Here is a 15,334-nt window from a genome sequence, read left to right on the forward strand (position 1 = left end):
TCAGGATGATGTCAAGATGGTTTTTAATATTTCCAAAGATGGAGACTCCACAACATCTCTGGGCAACGTGCCCAGTGATTAGTCACTCTTGCGGTAAAACAGGGGGTTTTGTGTTTAAATGCAATATCCTGTATATCAGTTTGCGTCTTTTCACTTAGAAAAGCCTGGTCTGGTCTTCTTTACTTCCTCAGATATTAATGCGCATGGATAAGATGCTCCCTGAGCTTACTGGTTTCCAGACTTAATAGTCCTAGCTCAGCTTTCCCTTGTATTTCAAAATCTCCAGGCCCTTAGTCATCTTTGAGGCACTTCACACAACTTGCTCCAGTATGTTCATGTCTCTCTTGTACTACAGGGAAGCCTGGCACTGAACACAGTACTCCAGACATGGTCTCACCAATGCTAAGAGGCAGCTCAACCTGCTAGCAATGCTCTTCCCATTGCAACCCAGGACGCTGGTAGCCTTATTTGCTGCAACAGCACATTGCTGGCTCAGTTTCTTGTCTACCAGGACCCCAAGGTACTTCTCTGCAGAGCTGCTTTCCCGTCTGTACTGGCACACAGACTTATTCTTCCTCCGATGCAGAAATTTGCATTTCCCTTTGTTGAACTTCATGAGTTCCTCTCTGTCCATTCCTCCAACCTGTCAAGATTCTTTTGAATGACATCATAATCCCGTGGTGTGGTGGTTCACCACGCATCGTGAATAGTCGGGGCGGACAATGCGACAACAGCTTGTGTACACACAAAGCCTTATTGAAATACAGCTGCAGCAAACTGCTGCAGCACCTACATACTGCGAATTGCAACTGCGTAGTTTCTCTCTTATCGCATAGATTTATAGTGTTCTGTGGAGAGTTATGATTTAGATGCTTTACTTGGATTGGTTTCAAGTTCACTGTCCTGCCCAGAGATGAGGAACTCTCCAATCACCCATTGACACAACCTTTCTGTCTCCTCCTAAACAACACGCCTCCTGCTGTTGCCTGACAGCAGGCTTAGCTGGGCTGCTTCCCGGACCGGCTGGGGGGTCACTCCCACACTGTGGCATCTCAGTCACTGCTCTCAGTTTTGTATTGTCCATGAGCTTGCTGAGGGAGCACTCTGTCACATCACCCAAAATTTTAAACAGTGTTGGCCTCATTATCAAGCCCTGGGTAAACTAGTAGTGATTTGCTTCCAAGTGAACTTTGAGCTACTGGTCAAAATCCTGTAAGCGTGGAAGTTCAGCCACTTTTCAGTCCACCACACCTTTATTTCATCAGTTTGTCTAATAGGATGTCATAGGAGATAGTGTCAAAAGCATTACTGAAGTCAGATAAACAATATCCAGTGCTCTTCTCTTGTCCATAAATGTCGTCTTCTAATCACAGAAGAGTATCAGGTTGGTCAACCATGATTTCTCCTTCATAAATCAATGCTCACCACTTCCAAACATCACCTTGTCCTTAAGATGTTTGAAAATGCTTTCCAGCATTGTTTGCTCCATTACCTTCTCAAGAATCAAGGTAAAGGTGACTGGTCTGCAGTCCACCAGACCCTCCTTCTTGCCCTCTTTGAAGGTAGGACTACTGTTTTCTTTATTCCAGTCCTCAGGAACTACTTCGGATCACTGCAATTTTTTCAAAGGTAATTGACAGTGGCCTCACAGTGACATCAGGAAGCTCCCTCAGCACTTGTGGGTGCCTCTCATCAGAACCCATGGATTTGTGAATGTCCTGATTGTTTAAATGTTCCCTATCCTGATCTTCCACCAAGACTGACTTTCCTTGCTTGACCTTCCCACCGGACTTGGGGGCTTGGGATTCCTGAAGGTAGGTCTCACCAACAAAGACCAAGGCAAAGGAGGCATTGAGCTCCTTGACATTCTCCACGTCCTTGGTCACCACATTCCCTACCTCATCCAACAGTGGGCCCATGTTTTCCCTAGTCTTCCCTTTGCTGCTGAGATACCTAAGGAGTCCTTCATTTTGCCTTTCATGTCTGTCATTTGATTCAGCTCCAGGTAGACTTATGTCTCTGCATACCCAGTGTCTCTATATTCCTTCCAGGTAACCTGGCCCCTCTTTCACCTCCTGTATGCTTCCTTTTTATATTTAAGTTTAGCCAGGACCAACTTCTTCATCCATGCAGGCCTCCTGCTGCCTTGGCTTGACTCGTTGCATGCTAAGTTGGAGCTTTCTTGAGCTTAGAGGAGGAGATCCTTGAAAATCAACCAGATGCCCTGGACCCCTTTTCTCTGCAGGATCACCTACCAACCAGTCTTTCAGGCATATTGCTCAGCTGCCTGGGACTGAGTATGGAGTTAGCACTTTGCAGAGAGTCAGGGCTCTCTTGAGGCCCAGTGCTGAAATCCTGCTTTTTGCCTTGTTCCCACCACTCAGGATCCTGAACACCACCATTGCATGGTCAGTGCACGCAAGGCTTGCACATCCCCAAACAGTTCATCCTTGTAAGTATTAGCTACAGCACTGTGTTTCCCCTTGTGGGGATGGCCCCTTCCATCATCTGTGCCAGGAAGATGTCATCAATGCACAAAAGCTTCCTGTATTGCTTTGGGGTTTTCCACTCTTTAAAAAAAAAAAAATAAAACAAAACAAAACAAAAAACCAAACCGCTATCTCTTAATGTGAGGTGTGAAGGTGCTCTCACCTTTGATAGGGTGACCAGATGGATCTAGTCTTTGATATTCCCAGTACCACCTAGTCACTGGCTCATTACTGGACAGTTGTTCTAATGTATTAATGCTGTCAGACTTCTTTTTTGAAAAATGGAAATATTGACTGCCATGCACAGCCCACAGTCAAAGCAGTTGAATTCTTAACTATAATCAGCATGGAGCGTGGTTTGACTCTAAACTCGCATCACTGCCATTTCTGCAAACGCTAACCTGTTTAGTGTCAAGTGGCTGTGATAGAAAGGAAGAACAGAAAGGGATTTTGAAGGAAAAAAGTGTTTCATCAGAAAGGTTTAACAGCAACATGCCAAGCCACAGCTTAGGGGAATTCTCATTGCCAGTTCTGACTATCACAACATATTAACAATTGACTTGGGTGGGAAGGAGAGGAGTGCAGCAGTTAAATAAGTTGCTCTGCACAAAACAATAATCATAAAACTCAGTCACACTCTTTGCGCTTGCCACTCATGTCTAGCAAGTATGACGCTAGTCTTTGGAAAGTGGAAAAGAGGAAAAGACACTGAATGCCCTCCTCTTTAATAATTTATACAAGAGTCTCAAAAGATCAGCAAAGAAATTGAAAGCAGAGTTGCTTTTCAATATTTAAATTGTTATGAATATTCATCTTTCACTTTAACTGTGGCTCCTACCCACCACAAATGCAAAGGACAAGTGTTCAAACTGTTTTCCATGCTGGATCTAGTTAAATGCTTTTCTTCTCCCATATGATTTGTCATCTCTGCAAATACTACCTAAGCCTCCCGTTTACTTCACATCTGTATAGAAATCATACTGTTGAAAAGAAACTCAATTACAATCTGATATTTGGATTAAAATTTTCCTAAAGTATATACTAAATTATAGACCATTTTCTGCATTGCTATTAATCCCTCGGCATCCTGTAAGATCATAAAAATATTTTTTGATACGAGTGAAATACTCAGAAAAAATATCCTAACTAAAGAAAAGCACTTTCCAATGGAACAGTAGTTCTTTGTGTAATTGCTACTAAGAGAGCATTACAAGCATATTTTGCCCTCCAAGAATATTTTGTCCACATACATTTTTGCATTCCCAAAGAAGGAAATCTATAAAGAGACAAGCAGAACAGACTGCTTCTTCACCAATAACTTCATCCTTATTTTTAACTTGGCATTAGGATGTTGCTTGCTTTATATTACAACATTCTCTGAAGGGAAAGAAATTAAAAGAAAGTTGAATTCATCCAGTGACTCCAGAAGATGTTACTTGCAATGTCTTAATAAAAAAGTAAATCTCATAATAAGCAAATACCCTGAATGGATACATAAGAAATGTGGTGGTCAAACAGCTGAAATTGGACCTTGTCAGTACACACTCAAAAGCTACCAATCAACAGCCCTAGCGAAAAGCAGGGAGCAGTGCTCAAACACCACAAGAATGTACCTATCAGTGCAGTCGAACGACCATGTCCAGCCTCTTGCCAGTGGCATCTCAGTGTAAATCCTGCCTTTTATGGGTCAGCCACTCTCAGCACCACTTCAAAGGAGGGTTGTTTGTTTTGAAGCAGTGGCACATAGCAAGCTACGAAGTGGCAATAAAACCAAGCCCACACATTGCTTGATACACTGCTCAATACACTGTGTGTGTGCTGTTTGTAGGCTTTTCCCTGGGAACAGTGTTGGTGACAGAGTTGTACTAGGACTAGGCTTCACTGAGAGTGTTGTACTTCAGTGTCACATTTGAGCTATGATAAAGCAATCCAGAAAGAAGCTAGTCCATTAACAGAAAGGCAACGCCCTCGCTTAGCATGCGCCAATTTGCAGATGGAAAGTACATCCTAATGCAGGATATCGTTAGAGACATGCTGTAAATAGCAATTTGACCTGAAGAACATAAGTGAATTTTCTTTGACATCTTTTTACTCCTCACATTTGATTTTCCCTTTAAACGACAGTTAGAAGGAGGCTGTATTCTCTGACAAATTTTCCGACACCAAGGAATGTATTTTTTGGTATTTGTTGTTACCTTTAACTCTCAGAGTTTACAAGTCTGAAATCCAAGATGAACCATCTAATATAATCTGAACTACAAGCCACACAATACCCTATGAGTTACGCAACAGAGCTCATAAAGAGGTCCCAGCTAAGGACCCCAAGGAGCAATAGGTTTTACAAATTTGTTTCTGAACTGAAGCTTGTTGCTGGTGCATACACGAGGCCCCTAACTGGTGTAGACTGTCCTGCCAGCAGTTGCCAGAATACAAAGCACAAACAGGAGCTGTGATACAATACCTTAAGAAGACCATAACTGCAATTATGCAGCCCTGCATTTACAGGTTCCCACTTTCCAGCAGGGAGGGGCTGGCTTGGCAGACCAAGAGGCTGCATAACCAACACAGGACTCTTCTCCCAAGGGAAGAGTGCACTGTCTGAGCACTGCCTGCCTGCAAATCTTCCATACATTTTCAGCACCTGTTGAGGGAGGAATCCAGCTCTTACAGGCCTTCTCATGCAAGAGGCTGACAGGGCAGACATTTGGCCTTGAAACATCACACACTTGTTCCAACACAGAGGTATGCCTCTGTTAGAGCTGAGGGTTGCAGCTACCTGACCTATAGCACTCAAAAGTCATGTGCCTATATGCATGTGAAATTAAAAAATTAAGCCACATTGTAACCCATACCTCACAATCAATGGTAGTCTATGTATAAAAGGGAAGGTTTTCCTCACCTGAGATAATATGTATTTTGTATCACCTCAGTACCTGAAAATGTACTGCAGGAAAGCAAGTGCAAAATCACCCAGTTTGATTATGTGAGGATATGCAATAGCAAGGCTCTTCCACTGCATCTTGTTAATTGAAAAAAGTCATCACACACATGCAGAGGACATTGCTCTGATTCACAGAGGCAGGTAGAATTTGTTATCCACCAACCCAATCATCTTTTTTGTGGTAGAAGCAAGTTAGCAATGATCTTCCAAGGAAAACCCTAGGAAAGCCAGCCTTGTGGTGCAGCCTGGGCCCAAATGTTAGCGTTTTCATTCTAAATTACCAATAAAGCCAAACCACTTAGCGCTATAGCTTGGACTATGTACAACGGGACACCTGTCTCAGAAATCCAAAGCTATAGAGCAAATAGCAACAGGCACAATTTGCAACATGGGAAATTCTAATCAAACACAAAGAAATGTTTTTTACGCTATGATGAGGGTGATAACAGAGACCCAGGGAAGCTGTGCAGAGGATTTGACAGGATGACATCCAGAGATCCTTTCAAATGTAAATTATTACAACTCTACTATATTTATCTATTTGTGACATAGATTGCTCAAGCTCTGTCCTGGCATTCTCAGATATTCCCGGAGAACACTATATAGCCCTGGCCCAGATACAAGGAGTCTCAAATGCCTTCTGATAAGCAAAATTACTTCCATCTTCCATGAAGAACATTTATGTGTTTGTCATGAGAAGCTGAAGCTATGCAGGAAAAGAAAGAGCCATCCCTAAAATATTTATAGCCTTTCCACTAAAAGACTTAGAACAGTCATTTAACAAAACCCCCAAAAAACCAAACCAAACCCACACTCTACTAACCGTATGTGCCATTGGTATTGTTTCTGAGTCGTCTTTGTTATCCCATCTACTCCCATTGATAAACCAAGCTGTGTCTAGTGGAGCTTTCTCATGTTCCACCTCAACAGGTGGTTAGTATGTTTTATAACCTTCTGAAAACATGAAACATTGCCATGTGTGATATGAATACATGAGGGTATTCTCATTATATAAATAGAAAACCCTGTTAAACACTCGTCAAGCTAAGGAATATTTTCTTTCCAGTATATTGATTGTTTCCTTTGGTAAATTCTATCTTCAATAAAAAACACACGTTCATAGAGGTTTTGTAATGGATTCTTGAAAACAAGCAAACAAAACCAACCAACAACCCCCTCCCCACACACACACTAATCCTGAAAGAAAAGCCGTATGTGCTGCCAAAGCATTAAAAAGAAGTACAAAATATGCTATATTTAAATTAACTTTAATAAGAAGTACAAAAAGATAATGTTAAGCAATATTTTGCATGTGGTTAATAAATATTCTTCAACAGCAAGCAGTGACACATTCAAACATAAATCCAGTTATTTCTTTTACATTTTAGAAAAGTAACAACTTCTTCCAGTTAAAACAAGGTCACAAATTACAGAATATTATCATCCTCTTTAATTATTTATAACTATGAAACCTACTAAATAAGTGAACTGTCACCCAGAAGATTTTATATGACATTGATGTTCAAGGTTAAGTATACTTACATTTATCATGCAATTTCTTACTGTGCATATTTGATTGGTGTTTAATTTTTGTTTGAAATTATTGTTTCCATTCCTCCTATTTCCTTATTTCTTGTTAATATACCGGAAGAATCTATTTTCAAACTCCTATACATTTTCACGCCGAAGTGACACACTAAAGTAGATTTGTCATACAATTCATAAACACTCTCTGACTCCAGCCCAGATGAGAAATTGCTAACAATGTCTGAATCAGACTCCATGTTATTTTTACTATTTTTTTAATCAAGTATAACAAGATTTAGTGTAATTACTTCCATTAAAATTAAAGTGCCTTCAAATGTTTCCTAATAAAGTGACTATTTGGAGGGGAGAGGATGAAGGGATGCTGTTCAGGAACTGATGTTTTAGCAGTTTATAGATATGGTGTGTATTGTACATATGTATTCTAATAGATGTAAAGTACTACATTGCATTCCGTGCTAATGCTAAGCTACAGTAGCCTATAAACTGATAAATTCAGCCAAAATGAACATCTACTAAAGAATATCAAAAGCAGTTGATCAAAGCAATATCTTGTTCCATTCTCCATTTCCATCCATCCTCAACAGGGCAGATAGACGGATGAAGAACTGGAAAACAAATATAAGACTTCAACCTGTTGAAGCTCACCTCTTTGAATATTAGATGAACGAAAGCACTCAGTGCAATCATTAAAAATCTTGAATGCATAAAGACACAGTCCAGGCCACCTGATCAAGTGAAGTATTCACAACATTCTGTGAGGAATTAAAATTTGAAAGCAAAATATAACTTTTAAATCATCCAACAATAAAAATATATTCATATATATTTATGTAGACACCAACACTAGAGGAAGAGTATACATCATCTTGCATATTATAAAACATCCTCCACATTCTTTTTTGTGACTGTTATCACCTACTCATCACTCATAGCACTTTCACAATAGTCTTAAAAGGCATTAATATATACCAGCAATAAACAGACATCGAGTCCTGTATTTCAGTGTGGCTGGATGTTCTTCTAAGGACTGCTTTTCATGGGTCAAGGAACTAAGTGCCTCTGCCCAAAGGAGAGTTCAGGTGTACACTCAGGTGCACTCTCCTTCTGTATAAAATCCTTACTGACTTCAGTGACATACATGAATATCCTGAGGATCTCAATCAGTTTTATTTTTAATTCAGTGCAATTTTGCCCTGATCTCAGCCACAGATGTCAAGCCCCTTCCAGTAAGATACAATCACAGACTCTTAAAACATGACTACCACGATTCACCTGGAGAGATCTGAATCTAGAAAAATTAAATGGTTTAAAGTAGAGGAAAACAAACTCTTTATGTGATTAGTATCTGCCATTCATTGAGACAAACTTCTGAGCCTTTAGCTTCTACTACTAAAAGTCTAAAGTAATGAAGTCTCTCACTGATTCTTGCATGGCTGGTATTAACAACTGGATTCAGAATAGAATAGTTCTGGTTGTTAGGGAGCTTGGGTTATCTACAGAAATGAGATGGAGGTCTCCTTGACCAAAAAAAAAAAAAAAATCAAGAGAAGGTGATGTTGAAGCGATACAACATAAAGTTATAGTGCAAACTGACAGCAATCTAGCAGAAGGTACACTGTCGCTGGGAAGAGGTAGAAGGAATCCTGAAGCTCTGCTTCTACAGAACCGTTCCCTTTACTGGAGGCTGAAGCGTGAGATGACTTTCATGTAAATTCACTCAATTACTTTAATGTTTCAATGTCTTTAAGACAAAAACTCTATATATGACATTAAATTATATCAAACTCAGAGATTATATTTAGATGTGTTTAGACATTTGTACATTTATCATGCTCTGTGGTTTTTTAAGTTAAGCTGTTTAACTTTCAGGGCTCATTTTAAAACGTTTTCTTTCTCTGCTTTAAAACCCATTTCATTGCTTTCTAAATTTTAGCACTATGTGTCTGCACATAATTGGGCATAGACTGATGATAAGTTCATATCCATACTGAAATAATCTTTCATGCAAATTTGTTAGGAATGAAAATGTTCAGAAGCACAGACTTCAACAATTTTGTGGCAAGCCAAGGCAAAAACTTGTGCACCTCCAAGCTTTCAGAATAGGAATTCAAAGTTATGGAGGATGGATGCTTACTATCTGTGCTTAAGTGAAAATCACATCTCTTAAGAAAACAAAACCTAGAATTAACAGAGTTCTATTTAAGTCCTGAAGTTTCTTTTCCTCCTCAACCCTTGACGTTCCATATGGCAGGAAGTACACAACATTGCATGGTTTTCACAAAGCAGGCAGCAGAAGCCTCTCAATTTCAAAGGCACAATTTGTGTCCCTCAAGTTCAGCAGAACTATACAAGAAGTATTTCGGTTTCATATGCTCTGAAATTTACCTTCCCACAACTCATATATGGTAATGAATGCTCAGAACCGAAGCACGTTACCTCTCTCAGTGGCTTCTTCCTCTATCAGCTCACAGTCCACTGACCCTGTAACAAAGGCATTCGCTTCTCTTTCCCCCTTTATTCCCCCATACATCCCTACCTCCTTCCTGGTGCTTCTGGTTGCTTTCACACAGACAGTTTATGGTTACTCCTCTTTTGAAAAGTTTCACCACCCTGTATGTTACCTATAATCACTGGGAAGGGAAGGTGATTCAGCAAGGCTCCTGTTTGGTGTCTAGCGAAGCTCCTTCATGCTCTCTCCTGTGACGATAGAGGCAGACTAGCTCCTTAACTTAGCATAATGTTCAGTGGTATGAGTAGTCTGCTCATATCTCAGAACATCTACCATAATATTTTTTTAAAAAATGCTCAATAGTGCAGGAGTTACAAATTGAATTAACCTGGATATGGAAGGTGAAGGTAATTTCATTGGCTACAACATAACTGAGAAGTTTGGAAGCCACTCTTGTAAAAGCAATCTGTTAAGAAGTCTCCAGCAGACACCCCTGGCTGATAAACCCTGCTGATCTCTATATTCTTCATGCTGATTTATAAATTACTGTTAAATTACTGACCACAGGCATCCTGAAGTACGTGCCCCAGTCCGACACCGGAAACCTATTTCATAAACCTCTTTCAGAATGATGGTAATTCCAATCAAAGTTTACCACAGTGTATTATAATTGAATTTATTGTATTCTTTTCTTAAGTCACATAAAATATGACACTCTGACCCAATAATGTGGAAAAAAAAAAATTAGATTAACCTGCCTACCAAAAATTTCACTGATAGATCCCATGTGCAAGTCTTCCATAGTGAAGTGGCTTGCATTTGCTCGCGCATGCTCTCTCTCCTTAAGTATTTCAGACCAGCAAGTTTTATTCAAATTAAATAAAACGTCTAGGTATTTGGCTTGTAAGTTTGTAGGACCAGCTTTAGAATCCTGGACACAGATTACACTGCTAAGTGTAAAGAAGGCCTAACTCCTGTATTGCCATGTTCCTTGCATGACGCTTGCATTCAGTTAAATCTTTACATTCAAACTCAATTATCCACTAGATACTCTTACAAATTTGCAGCTCATGTGTGGTCAGTTTACTCACTGTAAGTATTTCAGTAGTGAGACAGTAAAGCTCATTCATCCCTCCCACAGAGGGAATACACTTTTTACACAGAACAACTGAACTAAAAGTGAGCGTAAGCACTCAAATGCCTTGCTGACACCCACAATAACTGCATGTGGATATTTAAAATACTATTTTTCACTGAGAGAATTGATATAGTATGCATATTTTTCTATATTAGTGTGTGATAAATGTACCTTTAGCATGTAATAAACATCTGGGGGGGGGGGTTGTCTGATTGACTAAGCATAACACAAGTGTAGAGAAAATGGTCCGTGAAGATAAAAATAATTGTACTCAATAAAAGCAGTAGCAGCAGAGCTGACTAACATGACACCATCAGGCTTCTTGTGCAAACTCAAGATACACTTTTTGCATGCAGTTTGAATTACACAGATGTTATCTTTCAAAGAAATCTAGTTGGAAAAGACTTGTACTGTTAAAAACCTTTGAGGGGCCCCATTCTTGGATAAGGATGCAAAATCCTTCCTTACCAGGTGATCCAACACGCCTCTGAGCACACTCTCATTTGTAGTGGGGAGAACACAGTGTTGTGCATGGAGCAGTACACAACATTGCCTAAACATTTTGAAGGGTTTGGAGCACTTAAGGTGTGGCCAAGGGTGAAAGACAAACCTCTGTATCTCATACTCCAGTCCGGTGAGGTTTGGAGAGTCCCTAGATCGTGCTGATGTGAACAGAACGTAAGAACTCTCACTAGGTTCACAGGAAGGAGATCTCAGCTACAGTTACCGAAACATAATCGAGCTACTCAATTTCAAGAGCAGTTTAGCATGGGCCTCCATTAAACTATACAGTCAGAGCCCTTTGCCAAAAACAGACTTAAAAGTGAAGGGATTTTTTTCTACAGTTCTAATATTTACAATTATTTGTACATATGTACATATTTATACATTTATTCATACCTGGACAATGTGACCTTAAAGGGATAATATATAATTTACAAATTAAACATTTTAAAAATGTGTAATTATACCATGAAAAAACCTTTTTTTTATTGCTTGCCTTCCAGCCTTATGCTCATTATCACACTATTGCACACATTTCCATGTTACATGGAAGATCTACATTTATATATAAATATATATGAAGATAAGGGTATTTTTATTTTAATGTTCTGAGTAAAGTGCTCATTTTTTAACTATTGTTGATGAGAAAGGTTTCATCTGACAGTTTAATTACAGGAACTTCAAGGGATACACACCTTGTCCATGCTTCTCCTTTTCATTTATAACTTACAAAATGTCTTTATTTTGCTGCTGTCAACTCTGTCTTAACTATTGATTCTGTTCATAATATGCATTTGTGACCTTGGCATCTAAACTGTCACACAAAATACAAAAAGAGAATCACATTAAAAGCAAAGAAAAAGCAAGAAAATAAACCAGCAAATGAAAGCAGTGTTTCTTTGTTGTTTTTAGCACATTTCCATGTCTTATGATACTCTTTTATTTGATTTTAGAAATATTTGTACAACTTTGTTAAACTCTGAACATAACTATTTTATGCACTATACTCAAGTACTGTACAAAACTGCAATAAATGACACTATACGACTACATATGTCTCTACTAGAAGACATCATCATAAAGGTGTATCGTTTTTTAAAGGTCAACTAATAACTGCTAATGTATGTGTGAATCAAAACATTTTTGACTGGCCAAGTATACTAAAATCTAAATACAGTACACAATTATTAATTATGTCATGATTTACCAGGCCTTTAGGGGCACAGAAACTTTGCAAAGGCTCAGGTGAAAAAAAAATTTTCCTGATCAGTATTAAATGGTCATATAAAATTGCAAATGGCAGCTCCAATTTTGTTATATTTGTGTATATGAAATAGAGTTGATATCTACTGATGATGCATGACCTTTTTTTAAAAAAATAACATTCAAATCTTAGCAAAACCATTTCTAGTATACAAAGTTGTTGTAAAGTTATGTCAGCGAAATGTAAACTTGCAATTTACAGAAGCGGCAGTAAATTTTATTATATGGACAATTTCCTGAACTCAAATTGTGGTCCTTATCTCCCTGGAAAACAATGCTTTCTGGGACAAATACAGGTAAATATTTTAATGGCAGGTTTTAGGATAACATTAAGCAAAGAAAAAGATTATATTACTGATATACTTAACCCTGAAAAATTTCTGAGTGCTTTTCTGAACCTGACAATAATCCAATCAACAACAAAAGTAAAAAGCAAAAAAATCCAACTTTGCTGAACCAGACAATCTGGCATAGCAACAGCAAATAAATAAAACAGTGAAAAGAATAAGAGTTTCACTACTAGAAGGTGGTTGATATTGGAAATTGGATTAACACTTGCTTTTCCCTGAAATCAATTAGGAGACCTTATAGTAGTCTTTACTACCTCTTCAGCCTAAGTAGTATCCAGAATGTTTGTGAACAGTAAAAGTGTGTGACCTCCGTACTCTGTTATGTACATGGATACTGCTCTTGTATGAAACAATTGCACCTTTTTAAAAAAATCACTTTTTTAAATGACAGTTTATTTCATTAAAGTAGAATTAGTTACGTTATAGAAAAATATTTTAACTTTAAATTAAAAAAATACTAATTATGTAGGATCATCATTTCATTGTATGGAGAGAATATAATTCTGTATATTTGAATCCTAGTTTATCAGAACTCCCCTGGGTATAACTTTTAAAGAGTTGGCTATACTTGCCATGGGTGCTATCTGTTTACAGACCCATGAATTAACACTGTGTCCCTCCTTTGGAGATACACAGATAAGACACCTATATACACTCTGTACATAATGGTTCACAGATTAGCAGTTATTAGTCGTACTGTACATAGCAAACAACCTATCTGATTAGAATGATACTTTGAGTCCTCAGTGCAATTCAGCTTTTAGGTTGATGGCGCAAAGCCAAGTAAGACAGGCTCCCTGTTTAAATATGTAGCCCAATACACTAAATTGAAAGTACCAAATAAGACTGGAAACACTATTCTAGACATTCTGTCAATTTTGCTAACACTGTTGAATGTCTTCTTTGCTTCCTGTGGCTTCGATTCTGGTTTTGCCTTGTTGGGTTCTGCAGTTGTAGCACTCTTGGAGATGGTTGGTAGCACTGAGTCCTTGGTAATATTTGGAGCATAGTTGGCAACAGCCACTGCATAGGCATTGTTTTTCTTAATGACAGATGCTTTTTCTTTTTTCTATTGGAAGACAGCATGAAGTTAAATATTTAATGTGTATTTGCCAGCATAGACAATAAAACATAGTTTCAAATGTAGAAGAAACAAATGAGTATGTGTGAGTGTGTTAAAATAAATATCAGGAATACCACAGTGATAAATTCAAATATAAAGACACTTCTACTCTATCCAAAAGGGCGGCACAGGTAACATAAGAATGCTCTAAGAACATGGACTCCTGCACCATCAAATGCCCTACTGAAGTTAGATGAGGAAAGGTCCGTCAGTGTGATTGTAAGGATAAATGGAAAAGAGTTGGACTTTCTCTAGCTGCACTGTATCTGGCTCCTTACAACAGAATTGCAATATCTTTAAAATGGTCTCTGTTAAAAGAACTGGAAGTGAATGGGTGGACTGGAAAAAAAAAAGCTTACCCAGCATTTTAATAAAGTGAAAATTAGGCCATCTTTCCCACATAAATCTAACATTATATTATTTTAACATCTCATAACATACCACCAATAAATAAAGGAATTTCAGTAATGATCTACATTTTTAAGAGATTCTGGAGAAATATGTGTGTGTTTACATGTATATCTACATACAGAGTCACTCACAGAGGTCAGAAAGAAGGGCTCCAGCTTGGTAGCTGCAGTAGTGAGCTAAGAACTAGCCCAAGAACTATTCCTATTTTTCAGAAGTTATTTTTAGAAACTGCATAACAGTGATGAAAATGGGGATTAGAACCTAAAAAAACCGCCCCAAAACCAGAAGAAAAGTGGGATGAAATAGCAAGAATTTAATGAGTTCAGCAAAGGGAACTTTGAGTCCTGCACCTAGGGAGGAATAGCCCCATGCACCAGTAGAGGTTGGGGCTAATGGTCTGGAAGGCAGCTTTGTGAAAAAACCCAGGGAGGCCTGGGCGACACCACAATGAACACAAGCCAGCAATGTTCCCTCAGAGCAATGAAAGCCAAAAGCTTTCTGGGCTGCATTAAAAACAACATTGGGAAGTGATCGTTCCCTTGGACTCAACCCTGGTGAGATTCATATGGAGTGCCAGATTCAGTTCCAGGCTCCCCAGTTCAAGAGAGACAAGGACATATTGGAGTGAGTTCAGCGAAGGACCACAAAGGTGATTTAAGGCCTGAAGCATCTGTATGAATGACTAGGGGAGCTGGGACTGTTCAGCCTGGAGAAGAGAAGGCTCAGAAGGAAATTTTATCAATGTATAGAAATATCTGGTGAGAGAGATATTAAAAAAACCTTTTGGACATGACCCTGAGCAACCATCACTAGCTGACCTTGCTTGGACTAAGGGACTTCAATTTGATGTTCTCCAGAGTTCCCTTCAAACCTCAGCACTTCTGTGTTTTTACATGATTGTGGATGTTTTCAAATGGCTAAAGTTCAGCCAATGGCAGTCCAATGGAGAGGCCATGTTTACAGATAGATACAGCAATGTATAGGTAATAAGTATCAGCTTGAGGCTTTAGACATATATATAGGTACACAGGTGCGATAAGTCTGTAATGCTATACATAGATTCACTGGTTTGCAGCACTCCTAAACTAAGGAACTTGTAATAACCTACTGGAAAGAGT

The 15,334-nt window shown here is 38.7% G+C and overlaps 1 protein-coding gene across 1 annotated transcript in view; it reads right to left on the reverse strand.

Moving 5' to 3' along the window:
• Positions 1-13,209: 13,209 nt before the first annotated feature.
• GABRA2 (gamma-aminobutyric acid (GABA) A receptor, alpha 2) overlaps positions 13,210-15,334 on the reverse strand; it is a gene marked incomplete at its 5' end in the record, with an annotated part of 31,311 nt that continues 29,186 nt past the window's right edge. The window contains one exon of the mRNA XM_010139605.1: positions 13,210-13,751. Coding sequence (XP_010137907.1) covers positions 13,443-13,751 — 309 coding nt within the window. The remainder of the gene's footprint in view (positions 13,752-15,334) is intronic.

This window comes from Buceros rhinoceros, unplaced genomic scaffold (assembly GCF_000710305.1).
Source record: "Buceros rhinoceros silvestris isolate BGI_N320 unplaced genomic scaffold, ASM71030v1 scaffold2117, whole genome shotgun sequence".
NCBI classification, from domain to species: Eukaryota; Metazoa; Chordata; class Aves; order Bucerotiformes; family Bucerotidae; genus Buceros; species Buceros rhinoceros.